Genomic DNA, 16703 nt, shown 5'->3' on the forward strand with positions numbered 1-16703 from the left:
AATTAAATCAAATCTATGTATTATAAACATAGACAGTGACTCTAAGAATTACATGATAGGTAGAAACCAAATACTTGTTCCTACTGTGTTTGATAGTAGGCTGTCTACTAGGCTGTTTACTGGTCAACCAGGCTAAGCAAAGCATTTGTGGCTGAATTTCAGCAGAATTGATATCTTTAGTTGAACAGATATTCCTCCCCCTCCCCAACTGAATCTTCCATTCAGTTCGCCCAAATCTGGAGCAGGAGATTAGAATTCCTTCTGAAGCATCTGGGGTGGGATGTGATGGGGTACAGAGGGGTTCCGGAGAACTGGTAGCAGAAATTTTGAGAAGTTCGGAGAACCAGTAAATATTACCTCTGACTAACCCTGCCTCCATCTATTCTCTGCCTCCTGAGTCCCAGCTGATTGGGAAGAAATGGGAATTTTGCAGTAACCTTCCCCTGGAGTGGAAAGGGAATGGAGATTTTACAGTATTCTTTCCCTGCCGTGCCCACCAAGCCATGCCAGGCCCATCAAGCCATGCTCACAGAACCGGTAGTAAAAACTTTTGAATCCCACCACTGGTACAGAGGAAAGGTTAGGGAGGGGCCATCATTTGTATAACAACACAAGTCCTTTCATGTGGTGCAAAAGTACCTTTTTCACAAATAAGAGTCCTGCTTGAAGAAGTCAGAAGCTTCTTCACGTTTTAAGACAGAGCTAATTTATATGGTATGCTTGCATCTGTGTTACTGTACACTGGACAAGCACACATACAGACACGTGCACACATGTACTTTTAGAAAGGGAGGAAGGACATTTATCTTATAGAAATTGTAGCTTGGGATTTTAGGAACAATTCTGTTCATAATCATTCCAAACGCTACTAACAAAGTACATATCCTTTTCAAATTCAAGTTTATTTCTCAAGTATTGTTCAAGCAGTATTAAAATGATTTAGAGGCACTTAACTTTAAGCTGTTGGTGTGAAGGCTGATAAAAATCAATTGTTAACTTCTTTTGTCACAGGAGTTAAATAATTTGGGAACACTCTGCTTTTGTTTTACAGTGAAGTAGCAAAAATGATCAATTAGAGCGATAGAGATTGGGAGACCCATTGTGAAAGCCACTTCTCAGCCCATGAAATAAAGCTAATAGAGCCATTTTTGCATGAGCCTTTCCGCTTGGCTTTCTAAATAACTCCCATGAGCAGTTTTGCTCACTCAGGCTATAAACAGTACTGATACATGCACTTTTATGTCTGGAATTTTATATCAACGGCCAGAAATCAGTAGAAGATGCAAAGGACAATGTAACTTAACAAGCTACGCCTGCCAATATTTTATTTCTGTACAGCTATTAAAGCTATAAGATATCCCCAATTTCCTTGTGTCTAAACTGATAGAAACAGAGGTAGAAATATTATGAAGTTAAGAATAGAAAAAAGCAAAGCAAGCTGTGTTGAATGCATACTGGTGAATGGTAGCTAGAGAGATGAAACATTTCCTCAGAAGAGCATCTGATGTCCATCTGGGTTGATGGTCACCAGATTATAAAATAGTTGAAGAAAATTCTTTCGGATGGGGACATTTTGGCAACGAGTTACCAGATGTTCAGTCCAGTCTTCCAGCAACTCTGGTCCTCATAGTGAGGTTTTCCCGCTGCTGTGATCCCCGAGTTTTCCATGCCAGGAAAACAATTGCTTCTCATTTTCCTCTTTTGGTCAATTCTTACTGGACATGCATAAATTTATAAATGTGTATGCACAGCCAAATGTATGCAAAGTTGCATTAAAAACATACATATAAAGGTGAAATATCAAAATGCACCTAAATGCAGGCACAGCAACCAACTTTAAAATACGGCTTTCTTTTCCTAGCTGTGCCTCCATAAGGTCTGTCATGGCATTAGTGTTTAGTGATTATATTTTCATGGCAGGTAGAATTTCACTAATATATTTTTTAAATTATTATGTTTTCCCTGAACTACCCATTAAACTACCTACTTTACGAATAGCTCTTTACAGTGACCATAATTGAGTCCCGCAGCCCAGTCATTAAACAATCCAATTGTTTAGCAGAAAATCATATATCCATGACTTATGATTTTATTTCTGCCTTTGCAAGCTGATTGCAAAGAACACGAATGGTCATCATGTGATTGTGGGATGCTGTGATTGGCTGCAAAGTTTTTTTATTTAGCACCTCATAGTTTTGAACAGTCACTGTGCAAGTCAGTTGGTAAACAAAGACTGTACTGTACTGCTTTTTAAATAGCTCCTCTGGTGTACTCTTCAATCATTTTTCCAGTCGGTTGAGATAGACGAGCTTTACTTATTCATTTGGACTGTTTGTGGGACAGAGATAAACTTTTTTGAGATAGAAGGAAAAATGATAAACCACTACATAGGTGGACTTATTAAAAAACAAATTCCCCCCCCCCCAATATCCAAGCCAAAACAAAAAGATCCTGGGAGAAAAGTAGACAGTTCAGAGAAAGAGAAAAAAAATGTAATAAAAATGTTTCTGCTAGATTTCAAATGAGAGCAATTCTGCATGTTAATCAAGTGTGCTACTAGGAAAGGCCTATAGCAGAAGCTGCAGCATCTTTACTGAGGTGAACTGAGCAACTGAGATGAGGGATGTCCTGTGCAGACCCAAAGTACAGAGGTTTGCCTAGAAGAAAATTAAAATCAGAAGAGATATAAAGAAAAAGAGAAAAGTTGCCTAAGGAGGAGTCTGAAAGCTCAGAAGACTAAACCTCTGATCCCAGTGACCGACCCAGATTGGATTATGCAACATTATCCTAGGACATGTAAATTTGTCTTCAGTCCATTTGTGAGAAGGGAAACAGGACAGCTACATTTCAGCTGGCCTAAATCAAGAAATACTATTTCAAATGCAAAACAAAAAAACACTAGCAGAAGTCACATTTATAGTGGGCAGGGATGGGGCAAGCTGAGGACAGTGTTATCTGTTCTTGTCCTCCAGAGACAGTTGATGGCCCATACTTATGATGGGGCAACCTGACAGTGCAGATAAGTACTAGATGTCTGCTGTTCACAGCTTAACACCTCTAGGTTTTAAATATTTGTTCACAGCTGAATGGCCTTGTAGGCTACCTTCCCCATAAAGTGAATCTACTTGGTGACTTATTTTATTAATAATGAAATTATTCACTTTTTGAATTGCCTCTTGAGCAAAAATTCCAGTGCCAACTAAATCAGAGGCTACAATGTACTGGTGCGTATATTGAGATTGTGTTTCTTTATGATATTTATGTTGTGTGATATGGCTTCCTCCTTTCCCCTACACCCCCAATTGTAGCACCTTAATGAAAATCTGGCAAAACTAACAGCCAAATTTGAGAAAGCCACGGTGGAGAAGCTGAAATGTCAGCAAGATGCAGAAGTCACTGCAAATACCATTTCCCTTGCAAATCGTCTGGTGAGTATCATTGGCTGAAGCTTCGGGTGGGGTAGAAAGATTCTTGAAGTATGTGTTTCTTGGTGTGAATGGCTGGAGAAAAAACTAGAAGAGTTTGCAAGTCTGTAAAGTTTTAGGATTTAGTCTAAATTAAAGACAAATATTTCTTAATTAAATCTACCCAAGGGAGTAGTTTGGACTTCTATACTGTTTGATTTTTAATGTGCATTATTTCATTCTTTAGTACTGGCAAAGAGAAAATTAAAGAACTGCTAGGTTTTCCTACTTTTCCTATGAATTGGCATGGAGCAGAGCAGGAAAAAGATGATAGGGATCTAATTCATGAGAGTACATAAAAAAGATTTAACATTAATTATTTAAAGTGCATTAAAGATAGTGGAAATGGATTTAGTAGGAACATAACAGTACTTCATAGAGATGCATCATATAGGAGCAATGGACAAATCTTCCTTGAAAATGATCACAAATATACAACCCTCCTAACCTTCAAAGTGAGAGGCAATAATTTCAGTAAATACTCTTCTCATATTTAATCATTTATACAAATGTATGGGTAATTTTGTGATGTTTTTTTAACAGCATGATAATCATGCATCAGTTCCAGCTGGCATGACAGGAAGGTTTTAATTTGTATTTTTAATGAGCATACAGGATTTTAAAAATCACTGTTCCCTTTTAACTTTGCAATAAGTCTCTTTCAGGTGTACAGTGCTATAGCCTTATATTATGCAAAATACCAAACTTGCCTGATTAAGAAACAGCAAACAGTTTAAACTGTTGCCAGTGGATGGGCAGTTTTCTCTGGCTTTCTGGTGAATTTCTACTGCTGTAACTCTCAAACTACTGACAATGCAGTGTCCTCTAAATTTACTAACCAACTGTAATTGAGGTTGAGATCACAATTCATAGCTACAAGGGCATATAAAAACTACTGCTGCAGTCTACCAATTCTTTCCAGTCTGAACATAAGGATTGCTTTTTAATGAAATGAAGCCAGTATAACTGCAAGGGCAATGGTTTAAGTGGTCTGTGAATTTCACTGTGTGAGATTTAGGAGTATTCTACCAGGTACTTTATTTCCCTCATTATTTTTGAAATACTTCAAGATGCTTGAAGATATTCTAGTAAAATGTGTTATTAATGCCATGGAATTTACCTGCCACCACAGCTCAGATTGGTTTTTTTGCCATAAAGGATGTCATGGCAAATTTAAACTGGGTACATCCATTCACAGTTTTCCTAATTAAAAGTTGAACACAAAATGTCATATAGTTGAATATTACATTGTGAATAGTTAATACAAGAGATCTTTCCTATCATGAGTTTCAGTAGAAATCTTAGGCCATTGTGCATTTTTGCAAATAAAGAAAGCTAATGATTTCCACATTTATTTAGAGAAGAATGAGAGTTTAGGCTGCAACTGTTGCAGAAGAGGTCAGTCACAGAAGAACCAGTTAAAATTTGAAATCAGAAATAAAGCAATAAGAAGTAATTAGCATAGAAGGTGAACATGATTAAGATAAAGCTGTTCAAATTAAATCTTTTATTTTGTGGTCTGGTTGTAGACCCTTTTTTTCCATTTAAGACTTCACATATTTAAACTTTACTCTTTGTCCAGTCTGGCATGGGAACATGATTGATGCCCTTTTCCATTAACTTTGTCAAAATGACAGGGCACTTAGGTAAGGACAACCAGATGCCTTGCTACACAATAAGTGGTACCTGACTTGGCAGTAGTACTTGTGAAAAGAATTTATTTAATCAATTTATATTCTGCCCACCTCACTATCCAGAGTGACACTGAGTGGATCATGGTATAATACAACAAAAATATAAATAGAAAGACAATTATAAATATAGAAACACATAAAATTATAGGAGGTCTGTGATTTGGGTATGCTGATAGACCAGAGATTAAGCATGAGCCACAGTGTGCCTTTCTGTTAAACATAAACAGACAATTTTGAACATTATTCTGTACATCTTAATTTATTTAATGTCTACATTTTAGTAAATACTTATCTCGCTAATTCAGAACTGGCATTTGAAGTCCCTTGGTTATTTGTACATATGTTTATCTGTTTGTAAGAAGATTCATACTTTATAACTGGTTAGGAGAACAAAGGCCAACTTTGCATTTTGGCACCCTAAATTGACGCTATCAGGGATATCCATTCTGACTGTATGCATATGAAGGTGAAGTACAATCTGCCTCCTTTGGGTCAGTTCACCTCCTGGAGAGAGAGAATTTTAATGGTCCAACTATACCTGTTACTCAGTCATTACTATGAATAAAGACATTTTTTTCCATTGAGGGTTAGGAAGAGGAAAGGCTTCTGTACTACTTCTTGCTTTTGAGTTTTAAATGTTCTACACCAACACCTGTGATTTTTATTTAACTCAAGTATAAAGTCCAGCTTAAAAAAAAAGAAATGTATTTTCCAACAGACAAAGGTACAAGAGTTAAAATATACTATGTTCCTAAATTGCCTGACTCATCCCCTTTTATAACCGTGTGAAATAGATTCCCTGAGGGAGATTCAAAGAGTTCCAATGGAGATGCAAGCTGTTTCCATAGCTTCCCAGCAAGTGTCTTGGCTATTTAAGGGGATACATATATTCTAAAATTGCTGCCTTACTGTTGTTTAGGAATAAAAGATTATTGAAACCAAAAACTATCTCCCCTATTCTTAAGCAATATTTGTTTCTCTACTATTTCCACAATGATTCTTGTGGTGGAAATTCTATGACATGTCATGCTTGGAATCTGGTGAAGTCTAATTTCTTGGCTTTTTTTTTAGGTTGGGGGTCTGGCCTCTGAAAATGTGAGATGGGCTGATTCAGTAAGAGATTTCAAACTGCAAGAAAATGCACTGTGTGGTGATGTCTTGTTGATTACTGCCTTTGTCTCCTATCTGGGTTATTTCAGCAAGAAATATAGACAAGACCTGATGGACCAGGCTTGGAAACCATACTTAAAGCAGCTAAAAGTGAGCAGAAGGCAAATGTTATATTTTCACATGCCTCTCTTTTGAAAGTGCCATAGCTGCTGCTGCTGCTGCTGGCCAGGATGGTATTGGGAAATACTTCTTTAGTTGCCAAAACTTGTTTTGGATTAATAGTTAGGGAGACTTTCCTTTTTACATAGGTTGTTTTCTGTGGGAATGAAGGTTATTTCCTCATCTTCTTTTTCCTCTCTTTCTGGTTTCTAACTTTCGTACTGTAACTTGATGCCAAAAGTAATATGTTGTTGCTCTTTGGGGGAAGACATGATGAACTAAAGACAGCTCTGCTAAAAGTAGAGTTGACAACAATAGCAGAATGAAATGCTGGCTAGTAGCTCTTTGCAGTTCCTTTCTAGGTAAGGAGAGGAATTGAGATAGCCCATAAGTGCTTCATACAGTTGTTCCTCAGCAGGAGACTGGCAGGTTTAGGAAAGATCTAAAAGTTACAAATAAAATAGAAACACTGAAAATTAACATTAATACAGAGTGGAACAAAATATGTTAATATGGGAGAGATTGAAGGATTTATAATCAATGGACTCATACATTATATTCCATAAAGTCTATTAGGTCATCTGCCTTTATAGAGAGACTTTGTTTAAAATATGTTATGAAACAGGAACAAATTTTGCCTGACAATATTGTGACTGATCTGAAAGTACTTTTAAAAATAATAGGTTATAAGAATAAAATGGAGAAAAAAACCTATGATGAACACCTAAAAGAAACCAACTGATATTTTAATAATTAAACGGAATATAGAAATAACAAACCAAAAGAGTGTACTGGATAATTTTTCTAATAGGCTTGTCAAATAGGCTTGTCAAAGCTTTGTAGAATTTTATGAGAAGGGACAAATAAAAATTGAAAAAGAAATCAAGTTCTAGGACATTATTTGAAGGGGAAAAAGCTCAAGGTTATTAAAAATAAAAGGAAGGAATATAAAGTTGGTTTATGTGGTCAAGGTTAAAATTGATATACTGTTATCTTTGGTAATCCTGCCCAGAGTTATCCTTTGGTAAGATGGGTGGCTAATAAATTTTACAAACAAACAAACAAACAAACAAACAAACAAACAAACAAACAAACAAACAAACAAACCTTAATGGAAGTTTGCTGGTCAGGACTAAAATAACAAAGGGTTAAGATTTTGTTTATAGATAAGAGATGGGTTATGGGAGGAAGAGATTATTTGTTGTATTTTAAGAGAAGTTAAAATTGTGCTTTTACAATTGTACTAAAATTGTACAATTTACAAAATTACTAAAATTGTTTATACTTGTGATGAAGGGGAAAAATTTCTTTATCTGTTTCTTTTCTTTTTCTTTACTATATTCTTTTTCTTTTCTATCTCTTCTATTTTTTTAATTCTTTAATGTCTTAGTGTGCATTAGTTTTTACCTTTGCAATTGTAATTCTTAATAAAATTATTACTTTAATATTTTTATTGCAATACGATTGAAAAGATATGAAAGACTTTTAACGACTCTAGTCCCTAATCTTCCAGCAGTGCTTGATTGGCTTCAATGTGGGCTGGCATGTAGGACTTGCATCTTCTCAGAACTGTGAATATTGCCTTGCAGCAGAACAGCAGATGTGTGAATGTGTTAATTACATTCTTCTAAAGAACAACTTGTAATCATAATCAGATCTTTCTTTACCAAGTTGTCAGATTTGTCTGCTCCAGGCTTCATTCTTCTGTGTCATTGACTGATATTTGTGTACATAAAGGCAAAAGAAGAGGCCGTTGGTTGCCTCCAGCCCACTGACTTGATATATCTGCAAAAAGTTAGTATAGCTATAGAGTACACGCTAACTTTCAGCTCACCTGCTGTATATTTTAATTAAAATTAAAAAATACAAGATACCATGGAAATAAGAGAAAAATAGTCTAATTACTTGCTTTTGTAAGCTTATTCCTTTTTAATAACCAAGGGCAAACTGTCAAGCCCTTCCATGAAGCCCTTGCCACTGAATTTCTCCCATTGCTCAAGGGGGAAGCAGTATGTGGACGAAGTCATTCTGTGCTTCTTCCAACCACTGAAAACATAAATTCCCTCAGCCCTGAATTGGATCTGATAATGAATCTGAATAAATGACCTACAGCTCATGAAAACTTGTGGCTTTTAATAAAATTCTTTAGCTGCAAAAGGTGCTGCCAAATTCTTGACTTTTGGCCACCATAATGTAACAGGTTCCCCCCCCCCCTACAATGTCAGATCGCAAAGCTGGTTGATGGCATTGTAAAATACATTATTGATGACCAAAGCTGGAAATAAGGTCTGAGGTACAATTAGAACCCTAAGTGCAAGGACAGGTAACATAAATCTGCTGGTACATAAATGTGTATTTGAGACCCTATTGTGGCAATCAATATTAAGAGCAAGGAATATTGTCATCTATGTTGTTGGAATGACAATATGAGGGACTTATGTTACTCCAGCTATTTCAGAGTCAAAAGAAGAAGCATAAGTATTTTTTTGAGGGAAGACGCAAGGAAGCTTCTACCTTATTCTGTTTCCTTGGAATAATAAGAAAAAAAACCCTATTATCTTAGATAAAAGTCATCAAAGAGTGTTTTCTTGAACATTGTTATCTTCAGTGTCTTGGATTACAGTTTCCATTATAACCAGGTCACATGGGCTTTTTGTGCATAGTTGAAATGCAGAGTCATTACCTTTTGGCTGTAGGTGATAATCTTTTGATTGTCCTAGGTTGCAATTCCTGTCACTCCCTCTTTGGACCCTCTGAAGATGCTCACTGATGATGCTGACATAGCAGCTTGGCAAAATGAAGGTCTACCAGCTGACCGCATGTCAGCTGAAAATGCTACCATTCTCACCAACTGTGAGCGCTGGCCACTCATGGTTGACCCCCAGCTGCAGGGCATCAAATGGATAAAAGCCAAGCACGGAGAAGACCTCAGAGTGACTCGGATTGGCCAGAAGGGGTGAGCAGGCATGATTAATTGAAACAGGAAGAAAATAATGGATGTGTTCAACAGTAGCTTCACATCTGAGTATCACATTTAACATACAGTATGTAGTTAAGATTATGGGAGCTAACTGTATTTTAAGAAAAAGCTCTCCAATTTGATGCTATATCAAACTTTTGGGCATGAGCCTGTTTGTTTACTATCAGAATGACAGAAATTTCTGATTAAATGGGGAGGAACTTTGTAGAACTTGTCATGGTTGCTATAGAAACCTGAAACTGAATGGAGAACAAGAAGAAGCTACCAGCAAGCTGTACGTCAGAGTGCAGTTTTAAGTGCCAGCGATTTAATCTCTGTTCTGTTCTTTCTGTAATTCAGATAAAGCAATAGAGGGATCCAGGCCTCTGAGAGGCAAGGCCTTCCAGACTGTGCTTTTGAGAGTTCTCAAAAGGAAGTTTATTAGCATGAGGGTAGAAGAAATGCATTGGTCCCTTGCTTAGAAGATCGCTTAACAAATTATCTTTGGGAAGATTTAAAAAGAATTCAAAGAGAGCAAACTCATAGGGTTGGCTGATTTTAATCTCCTGTTTTGTTCTGTCCTAATGAAGAGGCCTGCCTTAGATGCATTGTCACTGATTTTAAAAATGCTGAAATCCAGACATTTTTATAGTTCTTGATTTTTATTTAGCCAGTGCTAATAATTTTGCTTATAGGTTTGTTGCTGTGAGTTTAGCTGGCTATTAGATACATCTGAATCAGCCTGGAAAAGTATGTTTACCCTGTATACATGATTTGTGGATATCTCCATCTTTCAAACAGTGCATGTTTTTATGCCTTATAAGAGAAACTCAAGATTTATGCTGTTCTTCTAAACAGATAGGGTAAGCTAGGCAATGTTGTGATAGGATAGATTTTATTAAGCTAGTCACAGATTGAAATAAGTAGGGTAGCAAAACTAAACTAAAAAAAGAGTTAAACCATTTACTGCAATTTGTATGCTTTGCAAATCCAAAGAAAGCTCTAAGCAGCTTCCAAAATAATACAAATTTGAAGCAAAATCAGGAATAAAACAAATATATGACTACAACTTTATATAAAACCATAAACAACAAAACTGTTTCCAAAGAGTAATACAGCAAATGTATTAATTAATTTACTGTTTATTACACTTGTATATTAGCCAACTCCTAGTGACTCTAGGCAGTTAACAAAGTTAAAATAGAGAAAAATAACAATAGAATAATACTGCAATAAAGACAAAACATAACTCGGCAACAATGAGAGGTTTAACCATACTCCTCAGAAGGGACCTCTGAGATTTGGCAAAGAACCAGATATCCAGGTTCTTTATAACCCTAGCTAAGTGAGGCACCATCCAGATCTTGAAGAAGAACCTCATTCCAGAGGACATGCATTGAAATTGAATTTCATGGGTCCCAAAAGATGGCACATTTAATTGAAGGAACATGCCAATCCTGCAAGTTTGAATTGGCCAGTAAGATACTGCTGGAGATAGATAGTGCTTCAAGTAACCAAGCCTTAAGCACAAGTTCTACTGCTTAGACTTTGCCAGAAAGGATAATCAATATGACTCTGTTTCTTAGTTTAGCATGTAGTACAATGAAGTAGTATCTGACATGAGGAAGTACATACGCAAACGAACAGATAAAATATTTAGATTAAATAAAATGTTTCATGGCATACCCAACCATTCAAAAACGAAACATGCATCTGTACATCAAATATGAATATGCGGTATGTTAGATCTTCAATGTTTGTCATTCAAGACAAAGGATTACCACCACAAAGAGGAATACTACACAATCTACACAAATAAAAGATCCCAGTAGGAGGAAGTCATAGAAATTAACTAGTCAACTCACATATTTTTTATAAAATACATTCACGTAAATCATTTCACTCTTTAAAAATTGTTCAGTACATTTCCAGATTTGATACAATAAAGCTTACTTAGGGGTAAGGAATAAAACTGGTCGAATAGGAATCCGGTAGTTACCATTTGGGAGAGAATTGTTAAGTCAGCATAGATCAAATTCCAAAGTCTTCAAGAGGATGTTGACTTGAAAAGACAGGGGGACAAAAATCTAGAACTTAAACCTTGGAGCGTAGGGTTGTTTCTGTAGCGAGCCAGTGTTCTGGATATGTATGGCTTATTCCTAGTCAGTAACAAATAGATAAATTTAGTCGGTTGTGCCTGGGAGCCTTCTGTCTTCTGAATAAGGGATTAAGATTGGGAGATTTATAGCCAAACCTGGTATAAAACCTGAATTTTAGTGGTTCATAATGATTAAATGTCATAGTTGAAGAGCCATACCAAAAGTCTCTCTCCTGGTTGAAATAGTTATATATCTACAGTCACTGGCGATCTTTTTAAAACATAACATTAGTATTCTTTCTTCAGTCTCCTTGCTTAATTTAAACAGTTATGCTTCTGTTATTTATAACTATATACCTAGGCCATAAGGGTTCAGGGGAAACTCAATTTTTTGTTTGGAGGGAGAGAATACATTAGTAGGGTAAAGCTATTTTATGTAACCTAGTATTCTCCAGAAGTATTGAAACTATTATCTTCAGAATTCCAAGCCATCATGGAATCCCAGAACATCTGGAACGCATCTGGGACTCATGTTATGGAAGTCTGGAATTTTATGTTCTTAAAAAAGATAATTCATGGGGAAAAAACTGAGGTACCTCTCTATTAAAAAAAGCCTTTGACTCCAGTTACTTTCTAAGTCTCTTGAATTTTGCAAAACCCATTTTTTTGAGGAACTGAAATACTGTTCTATATGCTGATCCATTTTGCTTAAGTAAGAATATAACAATAAATACATACAGTAGGTTGTTGGTCTCTCTCCTTCATAAACACCAACTCCTCCCTGTCTACACCTATAGTAAATGACTTCATCCTTCACTTTACTCTGAGAGTTTCTCAGGGTTTTCCTTAACATGTATCATCCTGGTGCTGTATTTCTTAGGTATCTGGACATTGTGGAACAAGCTCTTGCTGCTGGGGAAGTTGTTTTGATTGAGAATTTGGAAGAATCCGTAGATCCAGTGTTAGGTCCATTGTTGGGCCGAGAGACAATAAAAAAAGGAAGGTGAGATGATAGTGAATGATATAATTCTGTGACCATCATCCCCTGAAAGATGTGCATGACATCTGATATCCTCCCCCAAGGCCTAAAATATCAGGGTTCATATACTTTTCTGAAGCCCTCAAAGTTGATGTTGTAAAACTACTTTTCACAACCAGTCTAAAGGATAAATTCAATATTTATCTGTTTGAATTATAGCCTACTCTTCATCCAGGAACTCAAACTGGTGTTCGTAATCCTCTTTTCTCCTCATTTTTCTCATTGGGCTAAGAGACAGTGGTTGGCCCAAACTCTCCCAGTGAGTTCCTGTAGTCCAATACCTTAACCCAGTCCGGCACACCGATGTATTTGATTTAACGTAATTGGCATAGATTATAGGTGCTGCTGCATAGTACTTTTGTTCCTTTCCTAAAGGACAAGGAAGGCATTGCAATGGTAAATGTGTCCTCCAAATAAGTTGGACTTCAAAAACGAGCAGGACCTTTATGGGTATCAGTCCAATATATCTGGAGGATATTATATCTGCGAAAACTGATTTAGAATGATCAATTCTCACTGCACTGTAAAATTATACACACCTCTGGAATCTAATTAATTATCTTATAATGGCATATGGATACGGTAGGCATGAGTAATCATGCTTGATCTTCTTTCAGGTTCATTAAAATTGGAGATAAGGAATGTGAGTACAACCCCAGCTTCCGACTAATTCTTCATACAAAACTAGCCAATCCCCATTACCAGCCAGAAATGCAAGCACAGTGCACCCTCATCAACTTTACTGTGACTCGGGATGGTCTAGAAGATCAGCTGCTGGCAGCCGTTGTAAGCATGGAGAGGCCTGACCTGGAAGAATTAAAGGTAACCAACAGAATCCAAGATAGACTGAATGAATCTCCTTTTGATCTCTCCAGCATTTCCCATGTTTTAAACTATTGTCTGTATTTATTATCAGAGATAAGAAAAGTTAAAGAAAACATAAACATTCCTAAAGTAGTATTTCTGCAGGTTTGGCCTCCCCACCAGTCACGAAGCTAGTAGAGTTTAAGATAAACATGTTAAATAGATTTTGGGTCTAGTTATAAAAAGTTTTCATGTACATCTGGCCAACTAGAGCCAGCATTTTCAATCTTGGCAATTAACATTAAATAGATTATTAGTGTAGCTTTATCCAAAGCTGGAAACTCCTTCATCCAGTATTGGGACACTAGCTTTCAAAATTCCTACCACTGAAACTAATTTCGCAAACCAGATTTTTTCCCCTCCCGATGGTGGCAACACGACTCCTTCAATTAGTACAGTTGGTGACAGCATCATTAATTCTGCTTTTTGGAGTGTTTCTATGACCCAAATGAGATACACAAAATTACATAGTTCAGGCATTTTATGGTTTTTCTTGCTACTGATTGTTTTTCCCCCCTTGACTAAATAAATGTACATATGTTGAATCAATGAACAGCTCAGCAAATGCAATTGCCTAGGTTTTAATAATGCTGAGAGATGCAGTAGAACACGTATAAAATGTCCTAAACATAAAATGTCTTAAAGTGGTTACTTCAATTAATTCTCAAGCTGTGCATGAAACATTACAAACTAGAGCCGTCCTCTGAATACTTTAGCAAATTGAGACATGTTTACCAAGAATTTTTGGTTCTACTGAAAATAGTCATCCTTCTTCTTGTAGCAGAACAGTATGTTGCTATTGACACATAAGGAGCTCTTGCAATAAATTTGTTTGTGGCTCGTTATAATATAGTTGTTAAACAGTAGACTAGAACAACCTGCTGCCATAGACAACAGCCCCTAGAGAAGAAATCAAGATGGCATAAAGATTTTCCATTCAATGTAGCAAATCATTTCTCTCTCTCTCTGTCTCAGGGAATATTGTGTCAGCTAAAAAATAACTAATCATAAGGTCCATTTTGTGTCGTAATACCAGGAAAATCCAAAATCTCCAGTAACAATTACATCATTTGCATATTTTAAAAATTAGAAACCTTGTACAAGCTGGTAATGTTAGTCTTAAAAATCCAATGTTGAGAGTATATTTGTTAGAGTTACTTGGCGAGTGAGAGCAACTATATCAATGGATCAAAGAAAGAAAGTTGGGTAAACAAATAGGGAAATTCTGTAATTAGTGCTTACAGTATTTAAAGTTCATATTAAACTGTATGACTTATAGACAACTGTCTCCAAATTCACAGTAGTAGAGAAATCAGGAGGAATTACTATACGTTTTTGAAATGAAAAAGGGCAGTACAAGTAGTCCTAGAGATACAATCACAACTGAGCTCAAAATTTATGTTGCTTAGTGAAACATTTATTAAGTGAATAATTGCATGTATTGTTAGATAACAGAGTTGTTAAGTGAATCTAGATTCCCCATTGACTTTGCTTGTCAGAAGATCACAAAAGCTGATCACATGACCCAGGACATTGCAACGGTCATAAATATGAATCAGTTGTCAAGCATTGTATTGTATTGTGTTATCTGAATTTTGGTCATGTGACCATGTGGATGTTGCAACGGCCATAAGTGTGAAAAACAAACATAAGCCACTTTTTTCAGTGCCGTTGTAACTTCGAACAGCCTCTAAATGAACTGTTGTAAGTCAGGGACTACCTGTATTAAAGGATAAAATCTTGGGCATTGAAAGTTAAAATATTAAAATGAACAACAAGTGGATAAAAAGAACCAATGTGTAAATGGGATGGAAGTATAATTGTATCCTAATCTACCAGCCACCTCTAAAATCGGACATCCCCCATCAGGGCCTCAGACCAGTCGGCAAAGCCAGGTTTTCAGACCCTTTCAGATGGTTAAGTTGGAGGAGGGCAGTTCTCATATAAACAGTAATTCAACTTCATAATGCAAGGGGATATATTCTGTCACACCTTTCTGCAAAATCCATATCTTGCTAGATGCACAGGAGGAAGTCCATGTTTTAGGAAGTGAGGGATTTAATAATTAACCAGGCTTCCTAATATATAGCACAGAATAACAAATTTTCCTACTAGATCAGTGGTTCCCAATGTGTGGCCCATGCCCCATAGGGGAGCAGTTTGATTTTTAATGGGGGCAATTTGAACCTTGTTTAAACCAAGTTAATGGCCTTTTAGGCTTCCTTCACACGAGTAGAGTTCACTTTTTGAGTAAAGTAAGAATTGTATGTCACCGGGAGGTGAGGGACATCAATTTTAGAGGTGGGGCATGACCAAAAAAAGGTTGGGAACCACTGTGCTAGATGATTTGCCAACCATCTGCTGGTCTGTACTAGAGGCTGAAGGTGCAGGGTAGAGAGTTCACAATAATGAATAAGGAGTTTGGAAAGAAATGGATCATTAATGGAAATGTGAGAATCTGCCTGTACAGTTGGAAAAGCATAAAAACTAAGGATTTAGGCCTCTTAATTTTAACAGCACAACAAGATTTTGGGTTGCTGTTATTCTTATTACTGCCAACTTTATTTCCGAGAATTGGTATTATTATGGAGAAAGTTGGAAAAAATTGAGTTTACCATATTGCTCTTTTATACTATTAAAACTGCAGAAAGTAATATTCTGAAGTTACATATTAAATTTCCTATCCCATATATCTTAACCCAACCTGGCTATTCAAAGAAAACCAAATTGGGCTAAGCAGTTGTGAAAAATCATTAAATCTACTGAAGAAGCAATGCTTTTCAGTTAAATTAATTACTTCTTTGAAGTAAGAAAAATAATAGCTTTGTAGTTTTGCTTTGTCTTTTTCCTCCAAACAGATCTATGGTTAGCCTATGGCCTAAGAAAAAAGTTATTAATTACTTTATCATAGTAGCTTTTTAAAGAAAAGTTCTTTTTAATTAAAACAACATTTTCAAAAACTAAAGGAGGAAACATTTGCGTTTTAAACAAGTCCCAGCCTTCGGCAAGTCTGTTTCCACATTTCCCATATTGAAGACTTTTCCCTTTCCATCTGTAATGTCAGAATAGCAACCCTGACCAGTAAATTAGAGTTTAGGTAAGAATGGCAAACTTGCACTTGAAGTGGAGGAGCAGCAGGAGAAAGGGGGAAATTCAGAACAGATGTTCATGGAGATGTTTGTTCATGAAGACAGTAAATTTTTACTCCTAATCTCTTTCTTCTGGAGCTCTTGCTGAAAGGATACTGCAGTGAGAGGTACCTTCTCCATCCCTAAAAACACTTGGGGGGAGGGGAGGGGAGGAGAGCAAATTAAGT

General features: G+C 36.4%; 1 protein-coding gene across 2 annotated transcripts in view; it reads left to right on the plus strand.

Moving 5' to 3' along the window:
* Positions 1-16703, plus strand: part of DNAH9 (dynein axonemal heavy chain 9) — a 245372-nt gene that overhangs the window by 141501 nt on the left and 87168 nt on the right. For both annotated transcript variants that reach the window (XM_087709774.1, XM_087709773.1), the window contains exons 51-55: positions 3309-3428; positions 6230-6418; positions 9148-9383; positions 12365-12487; positions 13141-13345. In XM_087709774.1, the coding sequence (XP_087565900.1) occupies positions 3309-3428; positions 6230-6418; positions 9148-9383; positions 12365-12487; positions 13141-13345 (873 nt within the window). The remainder of the gene's footprint in view (positions 1-3308; positions 3429-6229; positions 6419-9147; positions 9384-12364; positions 12488-13140; positions 13346-16703) is intronic.

The sequence above is a fragment of the Thamnophis sirtalis genome, unplaced genomic scaffold (genome assembly GCF_051295495.1).
Source record: "Thamnophis sirtalis isolate CommonGarterSnake01/CBP01778 unplaced genomic scaffold, rThaSir2_p1.2 scaffold_3, whole genome shotgun sequence".
NCBI lineage: Eukaryota > Metazoa > Chordata > Lepidosauria > Squamata > Natricidae > Thamnophis > Thamnophis sirtalis.